Source organism: Macrobrachium rosenbergii, chromosome 55 (genome assembly GCF_040412425.1).
Source record: "Macrobrachium rosenbergii isolate ZJJX-2024 chromosome 55, ASM4041242v1, whole genome shotgun sequence".
Classification (NCBI taxonomy): Eukaryota; Metazoa; Arthropoda; class Malacostraca; order Decapoda; family Palaemonidae; genus Macrobrachium; species Macrobrachium rosenbergii.
In genome coordinates this window covers 80,050,469-80,070,162 of record NC_089795.1, presented here as the reverse complement: position 1 = coordinate 80,070,162, position 19,694 = coordinate 80,050,469, and the positions used below count along the sequence as shown (strand labels likewise).

Sequence of the window (19,694 nt, the reverse complement as noted above, 5' to 3'; positions counted from 1 at the left end):
TTAATGACGTATTTAAAACTGATCTTATCAATTTTATGCATTTTGGGTATTTATCTGTGAATATATATAATAAGACAGAGAGCTAAATATTAAAGAAAACCCTTTAGGCCGTGCCAGGGTGCTGGCAAGAATCCTTCAGTTTCAACGTCAAATGTGCAATTCATCCTCGCCCTCGCTGTTCTAAGATGAGCACCTAAGCATTAGTCAGTGAACCTCATAAAAAATCACTTATAGTTTTATGTTACGTAGTGTCTTCATATTCGCATTTATCCAACTGCCCGAAGTTTTTCCAAGTTGATTATAATGTTGCTTGAGTTCACTCTTATGAATGTCTTAACATTTACCGCTGCGTTAAGTAGATTGTCCTTTAATAGAGCTGCTTGTTTTATTCATATTAAAATAAAAAAATAGATGATTAGCATCTGCCGTTAACTAATAGCATGGGTGTGGTTGTGTCTCCAAGAGAGAGAGAGAGAGAGAGAGAGAGAGAGAGAGAGAGAGAGAGAGAGAGAGAGAGAGAGAGAGAGAGATAACTACTTAGTAATTTCAATAAAAATTAATGAAAATATGTTTTATATATATATATATATATATATATATATATATATATATATATATATATATATATATATATATATATATATATATATACACACACACATTATTTAAGTAACATTTTCCAATAATACATCTTTATTATATATATATATATATATATATATATATATATATATATATATATATATATATATATATATATATATATATATATAAAGATTTATACCTCCTGAAGAAAATGTGCCAGACTTAATAATGCTAGATAATTGAGAAAACAGCTGCAGGGGCTTAACCTCCCAGATGTATCTTCCGTGAGAGCATTAGAGACATCTCTTTATCCAACCGGTATTTTCTCGTTTCCGCTTCACTTTGCTTGTTTCTGTCAGGAGAGTCAGTGTGAGGTCTTTTATTTTTGGGCTCCCTCTGATCATTTTTGCGGCGAAAGTGGGCGAATTTGTGTATGAAACTGGTTAGAAAGGTAAGCGAGTTTCGAAAGAAAAAATGAAGCATGCCAAACCGACTTGCTGATGACGTCACCGAAAGCTGGTTGCAGTTGTTTGGTGAAGTTCGCTATTTCGTCTGCTGGTAAATGTCGTGATCGTCTTTGAAGCTCAATAATACCATGGATAATTTAATGGATGCTAGACTGTCATTAGTTCTTTCACTAGTGCATTTTACAGATTTATTTTTCATTTATATGAGGAAAAGTATTAAGTTTAGAGCCACAGGTATTGCCTTCGCGCTAAGCTGGTATCTTCGTATGTTTGAAACTATACGAATATAATGATCCTCTATTATAGGGCTTTAGCTGCTTTAGAGATCATTTTGTTTGTGTGTTTGTATGTGTGTAAGAGATGCTAGTCGATTTTTTATCAATCGCCTCGTAATAAATGCCACATAATATCCTTTTCCGAGAAGCCTCTCATGGAATGTGACTTTCTTCTCTTCTTCACGAATAACGATCGTTCCTCAGCTCCTTTACTTAAAAACTGTAAAGCTGATCTTTCAAATCTATTTCTCTTATGAAGATATGTATCTTTGGTGACTAAAGAAACAAATATTTAACGTTTTCGTCTTTTGCCAATGAATTATTTTTTGTAAAGGTTAGATGTGACTTTTCCATACCGATTCTTGGTACTGTTAAATATTATTTGTTCTTTCTTTTTATGTTCGTCAGATTTTTGTTTTGATTTATTTGACTGATGTAGTTAGCAGTATTTTCGTTTATTATTCACGTATTATATATATATAAGAAAAATTACCAACTCTATCCAAAATTCTGCGACAGTTATTATATTCGTTTTCATGTACGTTCAGTTTCGAAAAAGAATCTTACCAGAGACATTTAGCAAATTATATATTCAGCCCATTCCTGATGTCTCGTATTCTGTGCTGGCCTATGGTAAAAGCGTTGGGTCTGATTTTATTAAATTTCTTTCTGAAATTTAATGTCAAGTCCATATGACCTTTCTATTTTCTTTGGTGGTTTTGCTTAGTGTTATATCGTGTTGCAGTTGGAATGTGCAGCTTTCCATTTCCTTATACGTGAAACTTTCTAATAGTTTTTTTTTTTTTTTATCAGATTCTCTTTGGTATTTGACCTACGGTAAATACTGAGCCAAAACAATTCGAGTTAGGGGGCAACTTTGATAAAGTAAAGTGATTCTGCTAGTGTTCCTTTTGCTATATAAGACATAGGAAGGCTCCCAAAATTATATATAAAGAAATCAAACCCGAACATACTTTCATTGGGCGCCTGTTAAACTTCCTGGGTTAGTTTTCGTAATCCTTTATCAGAAAATGTTGTTCTTGTAATATCTTTATATGGCAAAAGCTGGTTTACAGCACTGCAGATCTGAATAAATTTTACTTACTAATGTCCCAGTAAGCAAAACTTAACCGTAGCTACCTTTACCATGATCGAGGGGAACCTTAAAATAAAAGACCTCACACTGCCTCTCCTGACAGAAACAAGCAAAGTGAAGCGGAAACGAGAAAATACCGGTTGGATAAAGAGATGGTCAAATGTCTATTTATTAAGTAATAAAGTATTTCATATGGACATTATAGGGACGTTATTATTATGGAATATAGATTAAGCCAGCGTCTGTGAGCCACACCATGGGCCAGGGAATTAGAAACACAACTTGAGTTTGGGCTTGAATGATAATAGAAACGACAAGTGCAGCAAACCTGGTAGAAGGTTCCTCCATGGGGACATTTTCGACGCTCACGCTTCCATTGCTGTGTAAATAATGAAAAGAAAAGGGGTTAGGTTAATAAGAATGAGGATGCCAGTCATTATAACGGTACCTGAGAAGCGCAGGGTGAAAGGATTTTCAAAACAACTTTTTCACAAAGGTTTTACTTGCATGATTCTATCATATTTGCCTTGACATTTTCTGAGCCGTGATCTGTACGTCCCGTTCTTTCTTTTTGCCCCTTTTGCCAATTTCGTCTTCTTGACTACCAGGGTACAGTATTGCGTCTGACAAAAATAAAAAAAAACTGGTCGCGCATTGAGTGCTGAGAGAGGCCAGGACAAGGACGAATGCAAGTATTTTGGGAATGAGAATAAAGGTCGTAATCAGCCTGTTGAGTTGATGATTGATTAGGGACATCCAAGAGAAGCTACAGAGATTGATGAAATATTTGACGAAAATGTAAAGGAGTTGAGAGTTTGAAATAAAATGTTATGTTATTGAGCAAAATGTTGTGAAAGTAAATGACAGACAGAAAGATAGGACACTGCATGGGAGTTTGGATGGTAGAAGAATGAAAGTGACTGATTTGGTTAGACATTTGGGATTCCGTGTAAAGTAGTGGTTTTCAACCTGGGGGTCGCGACTCCCAAAGGGGTCGCCAGCCTTTTTTTCTGGGGGTGGCGAGATCTTCTTGAGCGAGGGTATGTTTTAGTTTTTTCAACTTCGCCGTTACACGAAGCAACACCTCACTTATTTAACAGAAATAGTTATAATAATATCTTTTTAATGCAAGTAGTAAATTTATTACAGTGCATTGCTATTTTTGTACTAGGACATTGCATATGATTAGGGTTACCAGACGTTCCGGTTTGGCTGGGACTCGTCCCGGCCGAGGCCTTGTCCTGCGTCCTGGTCTGTCAGAAAATGTCCCAGAATGTTCAGGACAAGCAGTCAGTCACCCAACAATGTTCCAATGTTCAGTAGGAACGTGTGTATACGGCAAATTAACAGCGAAAATTCGTGTTTGCAAATAGGCTTTGGACCCCGCAGAGCAAAAAGGCCCAGCAGAATTGAAAACAGAAATGAATAGCAAAAAAAATCGTGTTTTCAGATAAACTTGTGACCCGTCAAAGGAAAAAATGTCTAACAGATTTGGAAGGAAGAGTAAATAAAAACGTGTAGATAGGTTTGGAACCCGTCATAGTAATTATAGATTCCTTTCGTATTGTCTTTGGTTGATGAAAATATGGTAACCCTACATATTATTGAATCCAAAATTTTAAAGTGACGGTTCTTCAGTCATACTGAGTTGCTCATGAGGGTCGCGGTTTGAGAAAGGTTGAAAGGATGTGGGATGATGAGAAAGTAGCTGAATCACAGAACAGCTAGAGCAAAGAAGGTAGCTGGATCTGTGTAGCCGATATGGAAGTCAAAATTGGCGACATGAGGGATAGCTGAATAGCTCTCCTTTATGGAAGTGATCACAAATGAGAGAATAAAGGCAGAAGTTCAGATGAAATGTTATCATACTGAAGTCCTGAAAAGCGAAAAGTAAAGGGGCAAGGCATAGATGTGGTAAAGAGGCCATAGCATAAGCGAACTGAGTGTATTTAACTAGCTAACGTGGAAGAAGTTGTAGAATGGAAGGGCCTTTGTGCAGGTGTTTGAAGGAGATGTGAGTCTTATTATTATTATTGTTATTACTCTGAAGATAAACCCTGTTCATATGGAACAAGCCCACAGGTGCCACTGACTTTAAATTTAAGCCTCCAAAGTATATGGTACTCATTAGCAAGGTGACCAAGAGTTTATCATTGATTATGTGATTACTCCTGTTGTCTGCAGAATTTATTATTTTGAAACCAGTTTTGTTTTTATGATTACGAGCTTTCAATGCAAAGAAATTCAGAAATGATTGATTAATTTAATACTATGAACTTTAAAGTATCACTTAAAACGTTGGTTTGACCTAGCATTGTTGGTTAATGGTTACCTTCTTCACCCGGCACTGTTGGTTAGACATAGAGGATAGTTAGCCTCCCCACCTGGCACAAAGAAGGCAAAATATACCCTTTAATTCCCCAGGACACTCGGCCGTCAGTTGCCTATATAAGTCAAGGAAAGAAAGTCCATGTAGCCATCTGGATATGACCGGTGCTGACCAGGCGTTAAATAAAAAACCGTGAGTTACACGCGTGACCAGTTCTCACATGACACCGCACTTTTCCCCTCTTGTCAACATATAACCGTAAGCCAAGGGAGAGCTTTCGCCGTAATATCCAGTATTTTCTGGTTACCGCCACGTGGGCCCTTTCTTCCTTGAAAATTTCCAAGAACGCGGAGAGAGAGAGAGAGAGAGAGAGAGAGAGAGAGAGAGAGAGAGAGAGAGATGCGGCAGTGTTATCTTCGTCACTTTCTGTCGCGTGAAATTATCCATAGTACGTATTGCAAAAAAAAAAAAAAAATACTATACAGAGCTACACAAACAACCTGTTCATAGCGAAATTTCTCACAACTTTCACTTTTGCAGCTGGGCAGTCTTCACGCGAAGTTTGCGCAGATAATAATTTCCCCAACTTATTGCATCAAGAAATGCCAGTTTTCAAGTGTTACCTAGTAGCAGAGTCACTTGGAACTTTCACTTGATCAAAATTCACAAACTCATTTAATGTCGAAATCTCTGCAACCTCAACCCTTCCATTTCTTGTGTCACAATTGTTTAATACATATTTTCAGGCCCAAGACGTAGACGACAGAGTACTTTTGTGTAATTTTCACAGAACCATTCGAATTTGATATCGAATTAGAATAAAAGAGTTATGACTTAAAGAGCTCATTCTGTATCAGAGAAACAAACACACACACACACACCAAGGTATTAGTACCGAATTTATTCCATCATTGCTCAATATTCTTGGCTAGTCTCAGCATTGCTTTTCATATGTAATATTATTGACTATTCATACTTTCACATGCAGTGAAAGGGCCTCTCAGTATTTTCTTTATTAAAGATTTCTGGAGTAACTGGTCGCTGCTACTTTCAATTTTTAAAATTATTATTCATTTTTGTTTTGTCTATTACTTCATAAAATGCTTTGCTGCTAAAGAAGTCACACACACGCACACACATATAATATATATATATATATATATATATATATATATATATATATATATATATATATATATATATATATATATATATATATATATGTGTGTATGTATGTATATATACTGTATGTATGTAAAATATATATACACTTCAGATTTTATTAAGAATTTTAAGTTTCTAAAAGTAAGTGATACTTAAGATACCTAGGCTTAATTGCTGCAAATAATCGCTCTCAAACTTTGGATGCTGAAGGACCTACTTAAGCATTTCATGGTTTAAATAAGCAGTACTCGTTTTCCTGTCTTGCTGTTTGCGGAACCTGGGAAGATTTAAAGCATATTATTGCCTACAGTGCACCGTGTGACATGCACTGAGGGTACTACCCTCCTTCGGCGTTGGAGATGATGGTAAAATAATGGACTCTAGAATATGTTATTTTGTTCCTTTTATTACATTGAAATAAATTTCATATTTTTATTACAGTGAAATATTTTCCCTAGTTTTTATTACGGTGAAATAATTTTCTTCCTTATATTACAGTGGGATCATTTTCTTCCTTTTTATTACAGTGAAATAATTTTCTTACGATTTATTGCAGTGAAATACTTTTCTTCCTTTTATTACAGTAAAATAATTTTCTTACTTTTTATTTCAGTGAAATAATTGTCTTCTTTTTTATTACAGTGAAATAATTTTCTGCTTTTATTACAATATAAAATACTTTTATTCCTTATATCACAGTAATATTATTTTCTTATTTTTATTACGGTGAAATAACTTTTTCCCCTTTGTTACTGTGAAATAATTATCTTGCTTTTGTTACAGTGAAATACTTTTCTTCCTTGTGTCACAGTGAAATAATTTTCGTCCTTGATTACAATGGGAGATATACTGTAATTTAGAAATTACCGGATTGAATGTGAGTACAATTTCGATTCTGATTTTGATTTTCATTGCAAGTTACTGATTATATTCCCCTTAATGACATCTTTACAACGTTATTTCTTACACAGAACATGTCATATCCTATGCAGAACTCTTCCAGCATCTCTTTCAAAGATGGCGGTTATACGAGCACACCAATGGAATCATTCACCTCTCGATATAGTTCAAGCAAGGAAAAAATTTTACCTCGAGCCCCGTAGTCTATTGTAAACACAAGTCATTGGGGACGTAAATATAGACCTAGACGACTTAAGAACTTTCAATCAAGCACACTACCGTACAGGTTAGTTGGTTACTAGATATTTAACATGATCTGACTAGATATTTACTAAAAGAAAAATGAGCTTAGGAAATATCCTAGTCTACTCTGGTCTCAAAGGCCACCTAAGCCTAGGCCTACGATACTAGAGTAGACTTGGCGTAGCCTAGGCCTATCAAGGCTGGTAAGGCTAATCAGTAGTTTGCCAAAACTAGGTCCAATTAAAGGCCCTATATGGAGGTTTGGGAGTTGGTTACGTCTACACCTGTATTTTAGCCTAGGCCTGACATTTCTTTTGCAGTAACCTATTATTACTTAGCCTAGACCTATTTATTTAGAGTAGGCCTAGTTAAAGGTCTTCATAGGCCAGAAAAGGTTAGCTTAGGCTACGCCTATGTTTAAGAATAATAGGATGGGAGTGAATGTAGGAAATTAGAGCTAGGCTACTCCAGATCTAGTGTGCATTTCAGAGGAAGTAGTGGTTAATTTCCCTTTTTCCTAACCTAACCAATGGATGTCGTGCCCTAACCTGGCTTTGGGGAGGGGCTTTGCCCCTCTGACCCCCCTGGCAATTCAGACCCTGAAATTGGTCAATCTAAAGGCTACTGCCACACCTCTTTGATTTGGTAACTACCAGAATAGGCTTAAGTGCGAAATGGGCGCCAAGTTTATACTAGTACCTTCCCTTGGGGCTGGACATAAAAACATAAGCAAAAGACAGTAAATATCATAAATATTAACAAAAGACATAAACATAACCAGAATCACAAACAAAAGGCAGTGAATATTCCAGTCAATGATGAGTGGGAATCAGGATGCAGAAGTTGTCTTAAGTTTTACCATTAAATTTTTTTGAGTGAATAATATAGGAAAGGGTGTATATGATGCAGTACAGGTGGGATAACATGATAAATTTATCGAAATACTGTGAGAAATTTACAGTCTTTTATTTGTGTAGGCCTGTTTACATTAACCCTAGGGGCAGGTACTAAATATGGCATCCTGCAGAGTTTAAAAGATACAAAAGTCTGTAAATTTCTCATATTTGGTAACTTTATTAAGTTATCTCACTTGTACTCCATTTATATACCATTTTATAAATTGTTCAGCAAAAAAATTTATTAAAAAACAATATTTCTGTGCAGAGCTCAGTCTTAGAATTACCCCATATCTGCTTCCGTGATCGCCATAGGCCTGTATAGCACCACCATCTTAGGACTGAATGTTGAAGCAAACGAAAGATGGTAAATGTCTTGGTAACAGTAAATTTGTGACATTTTATTATGATTTTTTTTACTATTAACTATATTAGGGAGTCTTAAGAGCACAAAGTAGAACAGGTTTTGACGCAGGAAAAAGCTACTTTTGGTAGCCGCTGTGAGTCCTCAAAGGAGTTACACTCTCATGGTCCCCCCCAGGGCTCCATAAGACTGGCCAACCAATTACAATGAATTCTCTTACAGTTGGGCTCAACCAAAGTAGTGCTTGTTGGCGCAATGATAGAATAAAAAGGACTTAGAGCCCTATCTCATATCCTACAACAATTACCAAGGCTCTACGTCATACTTGAATAGATGTGTCAACAGCATAAGTCGGCGCCATGTCCATTACACTCTGGTCTGTCCAAGAGTTCACTAGTCTTGAGGATGTGCTCTGGAACGTACGACTGTATAGCATAGTACCATAGGTGGCTAGCCTGTTATAAGTGTAGTGTAAACATTGTGTTTAGTCTGTAGGGTATTTTAAGTCTACAGAGAGATTTCAATATCAAAATCATCATAAATGAATACAGAAACTGATGGTACTATGATACGTACTAAGGTAATGTCAATTTCTTGCCAGATACATGAACTAATATATTTTACTTACAACTTAGTTCTATATTGTTTGATGCGTATTTCTGTTCCTTACTATTAGTGCAAATCATTCACTTGTGTGTTTTGCCCTTCCTCCATATATGACAAGCTGTAGATCCCGTTGCTAGGTAAGCAATTGGTACTTAGCCATGTAAAGTAAGTCTAATCCTTCGGACCAGCCCTAGGAGAGCTGTTATTCAGCTTAGTGGTGTGGTTAAACTAAGGTATACTTTGACCTATGGGAGTGCCACACTTGAAAATAGATTTTGGGGAATGGAAAGCCAACAGCACGTTAATTGCACAAACCAAGATGGTCAGAAATGTATAAACCACAAGATAGCAAAAATACATGAATCATGCCTGTAATCGGTATCAATAATAAATTACGTTATAGGCACAAGGATAAATATGTCATGACCATTAGAATGTATCCCTACAATGGGATGCATTCTAATGGTCCAAAGTTTGCTCTTCCTGACATAACCTAACCTAACCTAACCTAGGGCATTTGGTCATATCTGACTTAGGACTCTGGACCTCATACGTAAGCATCTTAGCCTTACATTCTGACTTTGCATATTCAGTAAAAGGAATCCCATTCTTATAATCTCTGTCAGCACTTCTAATACACACGGCAATAATTATTAAAATGAATACAGTATATCAAATGGGGAAAATTGGCTCGAGTCAGAAAATACAGTACAGCATTGGAAAAAATATTGAAAAGGGATTGAGTTGAATTAGGAATCATTGAGAAACTTGACCAGAAGTTTTGAAGTTTGTGTATGCTGTTACTTATCAGAAGAACAAGAAAAAATACAGAAGCACTTTTGTACAGCACTTGCACAACAAGCAGCTAACACAACCCAACAATGTCCAAAAAATAGTGGAAAACTTCTAAAAACAACATTGGAATTGGGTTACGATGCAAATCTTCGTATTCTTGTTAGTAAATGTGGAACCTAGTAATTTGTCCCTTGTATTTACTATGCAGAAAATGCAAAAATGAGTATGCTGTAATTTAAGCATTCATAATATTGAATTTCATGTTGGTATGAAATTAGATTGTCAAGGCATTACAGTACCTAGTATCTTTTTGTACACTCCATTTGGGGTAAAAAAAAAAAAGTGCAAAATAAGAAATGAAAGTTCAGATTTTCTGTATCTCTTGTTTCCATCTCGTCAGCTTGAACAAGTTTTCTTCAGTACCATTCCTTTTAAGTTAGAAGGCTGGGCAGGATGGGAGGGGAGCAGTTGGTAACGCAGGACGGGGAGAGAGAAAAAGAGAGAGGTGTTAGTAACACTTCACAGGAATGAGCATACAAAGAAAGGGTTATTGGGGTGGTTGGCTGTAAAGGAGTTTTGGGAGGGGGTGGGAATGACATGCAGGATGGGTGGAGAGGGGTAAGCAAGTGTTTGATGTCTTTAGGGCTTTAAATTTTATGAAAGGATATTACTGTAATTTGTGATAAAATAATCATGCACAATACGAGAGAGAGAGAGAGAGAGAGAGAGAGAGAGAGAGAGAGAGAGAGAGAGAGAGAGAGAGAGAACATCTGATAATGTGCTAAGAAATTCCTTGACATATGCACAGCCTATAAAACACACCCACACACACACCTTTCCTTTCCTTTCCTTTCCTTTCCTTTCTCTTCTATCATTTCTTATTTTTATTTCTTGAAATTTTGTCATACCTTAATTTTCACTGCATAAAATGACAAAATTTCAAAAAATGATGAAAACACAACAAAAATGCAAAGTGAGAGAGGGAGAGGAAATAAGGTTTCTGGGATTTTTATTTGCTTTTTAAAAAGCACGATGTCACTTAACATGTCATCATTTGTCAATTTATTTATCGCTTTTAATTGGTTGTTATGGACACTGTACATCATCAGTTTAGTAGTGTATGGTAAAAAGTGGGTGCTTACACTTCTGTATTTTATGTGAGCTTCCACATTGGCAGAAACTCTTATATCATTATACCTCATTGTGATTTTTTACTTTTTAATTTTTCTTTACAATGCATGTATTTAGTATATTTTGTTACAAATTTGGGAAAATGTGCTAACTAATTGCCTTTCGTATCAAGCTTTCAGTTTAAAATGTGATGGTTGTTGTTTATGAGCATAATTAGTATTTATGGTTATTATTTGATATTGACAAGGTAGGGTGAGTAAGGGTACAGAGGTGCTGTTTTACATCTGTAGAGTTTTATTTGACCTTATCCAGCAGGGCTTTGGCTCTATTATTACCAGTAATTGAAGGATTATGGTATTTGAATGCCTATTCGCCTGTTGGCGCAAAGATATGGCTATCTTTAACAGTTGATAAGTATCTAAATATTAAATTTTGTTTATGGAAATTTGTATTATCTCAACCAAAGGACTTTCATAGCTTACCCTCCCTTAAGAATGGAGTGTCATCTCTTACCTGCTTTAATTAGCAGATCTTATTTTGTGAACTGACATAGTGGGAAGACTAACTATTCACAATGAAACAATGGGAATGCCTTCCTGTCGCTGCAGATTTTAATAAAAAACAACATTCAAGTTACATTTGTCAGGCTAATACATAAAGCTCCCTGAGGTTTGTCTTTCACTAAATACTTTTATAAATTAAGTCTCAGTACATTATAGCTAATTTAAGAAGTATTTCTTACAATATATCAAATATATATGCTAGTGTATGTGATGCTAAAATGTTACGGTATTTGTTTCATTATTAAGAACTTTTGGTTACCAGACAAGCTTTTAGTACATATACCGGATAAGGTTGATTGCTAACGAGGAGCAACTGTTGCATTATTTGCAATTAGGTTAGTGAGTGAACTTCTTTGACTTGATAGTATAGCAGTCCCTTTCTCCTTAATTATACCGTGAACTATTTGTGTGTGGTGAGAAGTATGTTAAGTCACCACTTTAAAAATATCCATAAAATTTTAATTGAATTGGATGTCTACTGCTTGTCCCCTGTTATTTCTGTGTTCCAGGGCATCACATATTATTTTGCTATGTTATTTTGCTGTATTTTAAAGTAAAATCATGTCACTGTTTAGTCATCTTTTCTGTTATGAAGATTCATTGTTGTTCAAATACTGTTTGATGTAAACCAAGTGCTCTAGATGTACTTATGGATTTTTTTTATTTTGCCTTCCTGCTGAACCAGTGTCTGTGAACTGTCATGTTATAAATATTATAGATCAGAGAAATGGAACCTTATTAGCTATTTTTTAAAGAGTTCAGAGAAAATAATGTAGCTGCCATAGAAAATATTTTTTGTGTATTCTGTGTTCTGGAGATGACAGTTATCAAGAGTGTACAGTATAAACTTTCTGACAATTTCATGCGGAAAAATTTTTAAGTTTTCAAAAGCCATTTACTTCCTTTGGAGGAATTCTGGATACTTGTGATACCATCTAGATAGAACTTTTTATAACATAAAATGGATGAAAGATATACAGTAACCTTATTTTTATTCTGGAATTTTAAAAAAATAAGACCAAGATACTTTTTGTTGAAGTATTTACTGAGAAGGATTTCTTTCCTTCCTTTCAGATTGTATATCAACAAAGTTCAAGTCAAACAAAGTAAAGTTAAGCAATAAACCATATCTTGTTACTTTTTGAATTCATTGGACTTTCGTCAACAGAAACTATGCTAGAAAAGACAGAAAGCATTGTCAGTCTGGAAGACTTTAGTAAAATTAAGAGCAAGCTCGACTTGCTTTTAAGCCCTAATGGGTTTGAATGTCATCCATTCAAAGTTGGATGGTATAATGACCATGTGGCAGAGTCATTTCATCTTGAGTATCAACCAGATACGCTAGCTTTTGTAATTATAAGCATTCCAAGCATGTTTGAAAAGACATTCATTCCTTATCTTTTGGAGGCTGACTGTTTGAGACCTCAGGGAGATCCTCTTGATCAGTGTATGGTGAAACATTTCTCAGGCATAAAAGAGGAATTTCCATCTTATGATATCACTACTATTCATGACTTTGAGCTGACAGCAAACAGACGACCCAGAATCTTAGTGCAGACTGCTGGACATGTTTCTGGGGCTGTTCGATATTATCAGCGAAAGGATGTAAAGTCAGACCCTTGGGATGAAAAGAAGAAAATATTTGGAGTATGTCTGCATCCAAGATATGGAGGCTGGTTTGCTCTTCGTGGTGTACTGATATTCAGTGGTGTTACGTGTCCTGATCTCCCCAGACAACCTTCTAGGTGAGTTTAACAGATTTCAGCTATAGAAACTTACTCCTGCACTGGACTAGTATGTACTAGAAATTTACTTTTCAGTGATCCAGTTGATTTATAGTTTCTTTTGTTAATGAATACAGCTTGTTCTTGTTAATAAATTGGCCACAAAGACTTGGAAATAATTTTTTTCACTAAAATTCACAATTTTTAGTAAATAGTATGCTATAAAAACTGCTTGAATAATTGGAAGTACTTCAAAACTAAAAAAAGAACTTTATGAAAAAGATAAATAGTGTAATTTTGATTACCTTGTACAGTAAATTTATTCTTGCAGAACTTTTTAATCCTTCAGAGGTTATGTTTACATATGAAATATTGTTCAAGCTTATTTTTTTCGTATTGAAATTAATTTAATTGTTAGTCACAGTTTACCAGTATAACTAACAAACTTGTTTAGTTACTTGTGCTGTAATGCCTGGTAAGACACTTCTTTCCCTTGAAAGCTCTTTTGTAAGATATCTAAGGAGAATCAAGGAGGCTTTTGCATTTGTATAACCAGTCTGTCTTATTGATGACCTTTTTCCTATCTTTTAAGGTTGCATTGTAAGGGGTCTGTTCTTGTGGTTGAATGACTCAAGAGTTCCATGTGTAATTAATGTCTCAACTCTGCTATGGCACTGCATCAGGCAGCCATTATTATCATAAACTTTGTTTGTCAGCTTTTTCCTTTACGGGGTTAGACATAAAATGAGTTCACACCATTCGATTTGTGACCTGTGCTCTTTATGCCTGAACCCATCAGGTCTAGGTCTTAATATACTGTATCACCTTTCTTCATGATTTCATTAGTGTGCCTACAGGTCTTTGTCTTGCTGCTGCCATGCTTACTGGTTTTCTGTTTAGCTGTTCATCATCCCTTTCCACTACATGCCTAAGCCATCTCAGTCTTTGAGATCTTGGTAGTTTTTGTCAGCATCTAGATACCACACCTCTCCACCAGTTTCTCAGTCATAATGAAATCTTCCTATTGATGGTCACACCTTTGCAAAATCTGCATGTACCAGACATTACAGCAAAAGTAAAATAGTTTTATACTGCAAGTATGAAACAGAAGCTTTTTGAAATGTTAGACAAATTGCACTGTTTTTATGTAATTTCATTGATCTATCAGTACATCTGTAACAACTTTCAGTGATATTCTCAAGACTGATGATGAAATTATAGAACTACTTCGCCGATACAATGAACATTGGGAAGACTGGTCATTCCGTGACATCATCCCTGTTGAGGAACGTTATTCTAAAAACCAGATGGATTACTTCAGCACCAAGCCATCTGAAAGAATGGACATTATTGACAGCCTGAAGAACTTGGCAAAAAATTAATTTCTTGAGTTCATAGAATTATGATGTGTTATTTTTGTGATATGTCTTGCTATGGATAGAATTTATATTTTTGTAGTTATGCATTGATGATATAGAGTTTAAAACTAAGTGTATGCTCTTGAATACAGCTTCTTACCTTTTCTGGGTGTTTTCTATTTTTGCAGCTATTGCTTTTAAAAATACACAGACAGGATAAGTGGCTGTTCTTACCTGTTCCTCTGGTTTTGATTTAGTAGCAAGAAAGACATTTAGTTTCTTTGAATAGCAGCAAGAAAGACATTTAGTTTCTTTGAACTTAGCTGTATTCACTATGCCAAGATATAGTTTTTAGATGCTGTTTGTTGGCATCAGATTGAATAACACATTGCAATGATATGTGCCTTACCAAATTGTCAGCTGGGTCAGGTAGTTTACAAACTAGTACATAAATCCTTCTTGATCTTTGCTATAGGAAACATGTGTCCCGTGGCTTTCTGTCTTTAATGAAAGTAGGACTTTAGGAACAAGAGGGGAGGAGTTGGAGCTAGATTTTGTTGTCTGAAAAAGTAAGAAGAGGGAAGGAGTTTGAGGTAGATTTTGTTGTGTGAGATTGTATTCACCTAGTGATGTCTGTATCAACTTTATATATAGATTTTGAGCTCATCAGGTTGTTCTAAATGTTATATACAGTATAGATTTTGAGCTCATCAAGGTGTTCTGAGTGTATGCAGTTTTGACTTAATATATTGTTAAAAAATACATTTCTTAGCACAGTGTATGGTTAATTACACTGCCTGAGAAGGAAGACAAGTGATATGAACAAAAAATATTATGTTGAGTTTGATTATCAGGTTTGAGTATAAATGACCAGCAGAGGAAACAGTGCAGCTAGGAGGCAAGAAGTCCACTTACATGAGAATTAAAGGTACCGAGATTTGTTGTTGTTATGACTGTTTCATTCCTGTTAAAAACAGGAATGATATGTATTATGAATGACAGCCATTACTTTAAATTCTGGCATCCACAGAAATATAAGTAACTGTAGATTGTTCTGAACGGCCACATCCATTACATTTAAGTGTTGAGGACTTAGTAGAGTTATTGTTGGTAATCCCTAATAGTAATTTGTTGGTATTTATATGGTTATGATACAGTAACTGTATAAATTATATGGTATGTAGATCTCATATTTTTTGCTATTTCAGTAATGCGTGGGAAGACTATTAAGGGCATAAGGAAATGTTTAAAGTCCAGTCCAAAGTGATTGAATACTATCTCATGTAAAGGCATTATGAATTAATTGAACCCAGGGCTTATGAGTATGAGCCAGAGAAGTACATTCCTCCCAATATAGTTGTAGAGTTCGATATTAAGTCTAGCTATCTGCAATCATAAAGTTAATTTACTTTCAGTTACATAATTTTTATTTCTTTGTGTGCACAAGTTGTTGGGTGCAGTTCACAGGCTATTAAGATTGTTGCCACTTATGAGGTCTGTTATTAATGCTGCCTCATCACTCAAGTCTTTGTCAGTGGAGAACATTAATTACAGGAATATGATAGTGAAAATAGTGTGGGAGTTGGTCTCACTTTGTACATATTTCCAAGTTAGTGATTGCCAACTCAGGGTGTACTCCCTGCCAGTGGGACCTGGGAAAATTTCTCACTAAACTAATATGTTTCATGTATTCTTTTGATATCAATAAATATGTTTATTTTTCCATGCTCAATAATTCAGATAGAATATATTAGAAATAAAGTTAAAATTACATTTTTTCTCAACTACCAGTGGGACATATGTTTCTCTGAAAGTTATAGTGGGGCCGGGGGTGGAAAACAGTATGGGAAACACTGCTCTAAATGTTTAGAATCTATTGATCACTTTTTACCGGATACAGTACATGGGTAATTTTTATTAACCGCAATGCACTTTTAACTGCACTGCACTCTGACAGAACTGAGGAGGTAGGAGTATCAAAATGGTTCATGAATGCAATATTTAGGAAATTCTACCAAGAAAAAGGAAGAGCTTGGGACTGGGTATCCTAGCAAAATTGGAAGAATGCAGGTCTTCCCAAAATAGTAGCAGATCAAAAAACTGTTTAAAAAAAGTGTATAGAGAGTTGATGTTTCAAGAGTGTAATGGCAGAGGTAAGGGAAATAAGGTTAAATTCACATTGCTGTTTCTTACTACTGTATTCATTGCAGGGATTATGGTAACTCACCCTCTGCATAGAAGCTTTATATGCCATATTAGGATTTATTTACTGTACAAGGTGCCATTAATGTACATTTGTGATATTTTTGCCTGATTCTAGTAGTTGCTCTCTTGATTGGTTCATCTATGTTGGATATAGTATGTATCCTGTTTCCTTCCTGTTCATTCCTAGCATTGAGGGTATCTGTGATGATCAGTCATTTACTTAATTTGCTATCCCAACTGCTGTATTGTAGCACAAGATTATTATCAGTTGGGTATTTGACACATTGTGAATACATTATTGTTAAGATTTTGCTCAGAATTACTAGTTTCATAATCTAACCTTTCAGTGTTTTCAGCTCAAAAGTTTCATAGGTAGATTTTACTTACCACTTTAAATACAGAGCCTAACATAGTAGTTTGAAGATTTTAGTGTGTAGTGTGTCTTGCTCTACTCATAGAGGTAAGAATAGTAATACAGTAGTAATGGGAGTAGTATTGCTATGAAATGTGTGTGCTTTCTTATGGGTGTTTTATTTTTTAAGCACATGAAGTAAAATGTAACTTAATACCTTTCAGGTTATTGATATGTAATTAGGTACAGTACTTACTGGTTGAAAAAAGTATTACTGTATTGGTAACTCAAGAATCAAATGTACAGAACACAGGAATTCTTATAAGATTAATTGAAAAATGTTATTTACTTATGGCAGGTACTGTATTCTGGTGCAATTTGTCTTTACAGTCATAATAAGTGCAGCTATTTGTAATGTTTATATTATAACAGGCATGATAGGTGCAGCTATTTGTATCATGGTGATAATCTTAGTATGATGTGTCAGATGAAACAGTTCAGTCATATTGAACACTTCAGAGAATGTTGAGAGTGCATCATAGTACTAGTCTTATGAAGTGACTCCAAAGTAAGAAAGTGAGTTGCTCTTTCATCATGATTGTAATGTTTTCCTATTAAGTACCTAAAATTTGCAACTGTATACAAATTTGCTCTGTTTGCTGAATGGTTTGTTTTGATTGATTAACGATAATGTTTCCCCGCGAGATTGAATAGTTATTAAAGCCAGTTGACTTTTTAAGAAGGTCAGTTAAAAATATTTTTTTGTGCACAAATGTTTTCACAGCAAAACTTGGAATGGGGGGTCAGAATTATAAACCGAGATTTAATCTTGTGGAACTTCAGTATTTTCAGTGAGCTTGTATCATTGTTAGAATTGAAATGTTGGCAGCTTTTGGTGGCCATGTATATTTGGAACTGGCGCTGCAGAGATAGCCTATATTACAACAGAAATTTGAGTGATGGTAATAGCTGTGGTCTCTCTAAGTCTGTACTGGCACTGTTTAATATGTTGTGACTAGATTCTTATAATACATGAACTTACATCTTTACTCTGTATTTCAGTACTTTTGTCTCACCTCTCCTCTAAAGAGGAACCCAAGTCTTGCTCTCTTTCTACATGTTTACTAATCAGAGAGGGTCAATATTAAAGCTAGGTAGAGGCAAGGTCATTGTTTTCCTCCTAAATATTGATCTCCAGCTTGTGGCTGCTTTATGAGTAGTATTGAAATCTTCTATACCAGGTCTCTGCGGTTTCTTTTCCTGAGAAGTTAGGGGATAAGCATGCCTCCCAACTGCATGTTTTGAAAGTCTCGGAAACATTAGTAAAGGCATATAATTACTTGTTAATATAATACTTAAGGGGCGTGCAGACTGCCGAATTTCGAGGAATTATCGAATTTTAGTTTTTAACAGTTTTCAACTTTGTCTAAATAAACATATCTTGAAGCAATAATGCTAAAAAAAAATATTTTTTTTAGATTGGTTTATTGACAGTTTTGTGTATCACTTGTTTGACACAACCAAAAATTGTAAAAAAGACTTCTAAAAACTTTCTGTATGAATAATTCAGGATAGGATCAGTTATGTTATACTGTACACCGTTTTGGACTGTTTTATGTGTAAATAAACATATCTGGAAATGTTATTGCTAAAAAAAAATGTTTAGGCTACTTCATGTACAATTTTGTTGATTGCTTGTATGGCACTATGAACGAAAAGTTGTAAAAAACATAAAAGAGTCTATGAATAGTCCTGGATAGAGTCAAGTTTGAGTTATTCAATGTTGTAGACTGTTTTATGTGTAAATACTGTAAACATATCTTGAAACATTATTGCTAAAAAAATTTTTATATTGGTTCATGGATAATTCCGTTTGTAACTGGTACTGTGAATGACAGTCTGTAAAAAAAAGCATGTGAAAGTGTTAACAAGATTTCATTTAAAAATAATAGTCACCCACTAAAATATCCCATTCTTTCTACGGAACGTGTCAGAGAAAACAGGTGGTAATGATATAGCGATAACTTGCTCTAGATGTCCAGATTCTCTCAGGATTTTTGAAAGTCCAGAAATATTTTTCTTTTGCTGTTTTCTCAAAACATTTTTCAAAACTAAATGCTTATTTCTCCAAGAAGACTAAACCAAATTCAGTGAAACTTTTACAAAGTGTAGTACCTGTATAACTATATATCTTTATTTTGTCATCAGGAAAATTGCTTTTCTGTGCAACTTTTAATTTTACATAATTTTGAAAAGTGACATCATGATTTTTTTCAACTGCTAAACAGGTGAACTTAGAGGTCGAGTTTCTAAAGTTCCCCACAAGAGAATTTTCGATATTAGTTGTAGAATAAGTGGTAAAAATTTGAAGCAAATCCCTTTAATGATAAGGTAGAAACAGTCATTTACTTTATAATGGGGCCTTATGGCATCGGCGCTCCCCTTAATGCCAGTTAACCGTAATAGGAAATACCAGCTACAGTACAGTATCCATGTATGGGGAAAAGTGAATTTAGCGGGTGTAGATAGCAATTTATTGGGAAGTGCTAGAATAGACACCAGTTAGAAAGTAGGTAACAATGCTTTTTGTATGCCACAAAAAGGCAGAGGTAGATCCTTGTCAGTTGGTTATTTCACTAAC

General features: G+C 35.0%; 2 protein-coding genes across 7 annotated transcripts in view; both read left to right on the top strand.

Annotated features, from left to right (window-relative positions):
• Nucleotides 1-19,694, top strand: part of bug (thioredoxin domain-containing protein bug) — a 206,395-nt gene that overhangs the window by 161,722 nt on the left and 24,979 nt on the right. For 3 of the 6 annotated variants that reach the window (XM_067099072.1, XM_067099078.1, XM_067099077.1), the window contains one exon: nt 6,888-7,102. The exons of the other annotated variants lie outside the window; for them this stretch is intronic. The gene's annotated coding sequence lies outside the window, so the exon portion shown is untranslated. Of the gene's footprint in view, nt 1-6,887; nt 7,103-19,694 lie in introns of those variants that run through there. 6 annotated transcript variants of the gene reach the window in all.
• LOC136835497 (cyanocobalamin reductase / alkylcobalamin dealkylase-like) lies at nt 12,460-18,436 on the top strand. The gene is made up of 2 exons (XM_067099079.1): nt 12,460-13,159; nt 14,328-18,436. The coding sequence occupies exons 1-2, from the start codon at nt 12,588-12,590 to the stop codon at nt 14,518-14,520; spliced, it is 765 nt and encodes a 254-aa protein (XP_066955180.1). The 5' UTR covers nt 12,460-12,587; the 3' UTR covers nt 14,521-18,436.

What these genes read in the sequence shown, in the direction of transcription:
- LOC136835497 (XM_067099079.1), top strand. Translation starts at nt 12,588, where the DNA reads ATGCTAGAAAAGACAGAAAGCATTGTCAGTCTGGAAGACTTTAGTAAA. An exon ending in CTCCCCAGACAACCTTCTAG is followed by an intron (nt 13,160 to 14,327) that starts GTGAGTTTAACA and finishes AACAACTTTCAG; the next exon opens with TGATATTCTCAAGACTGATG.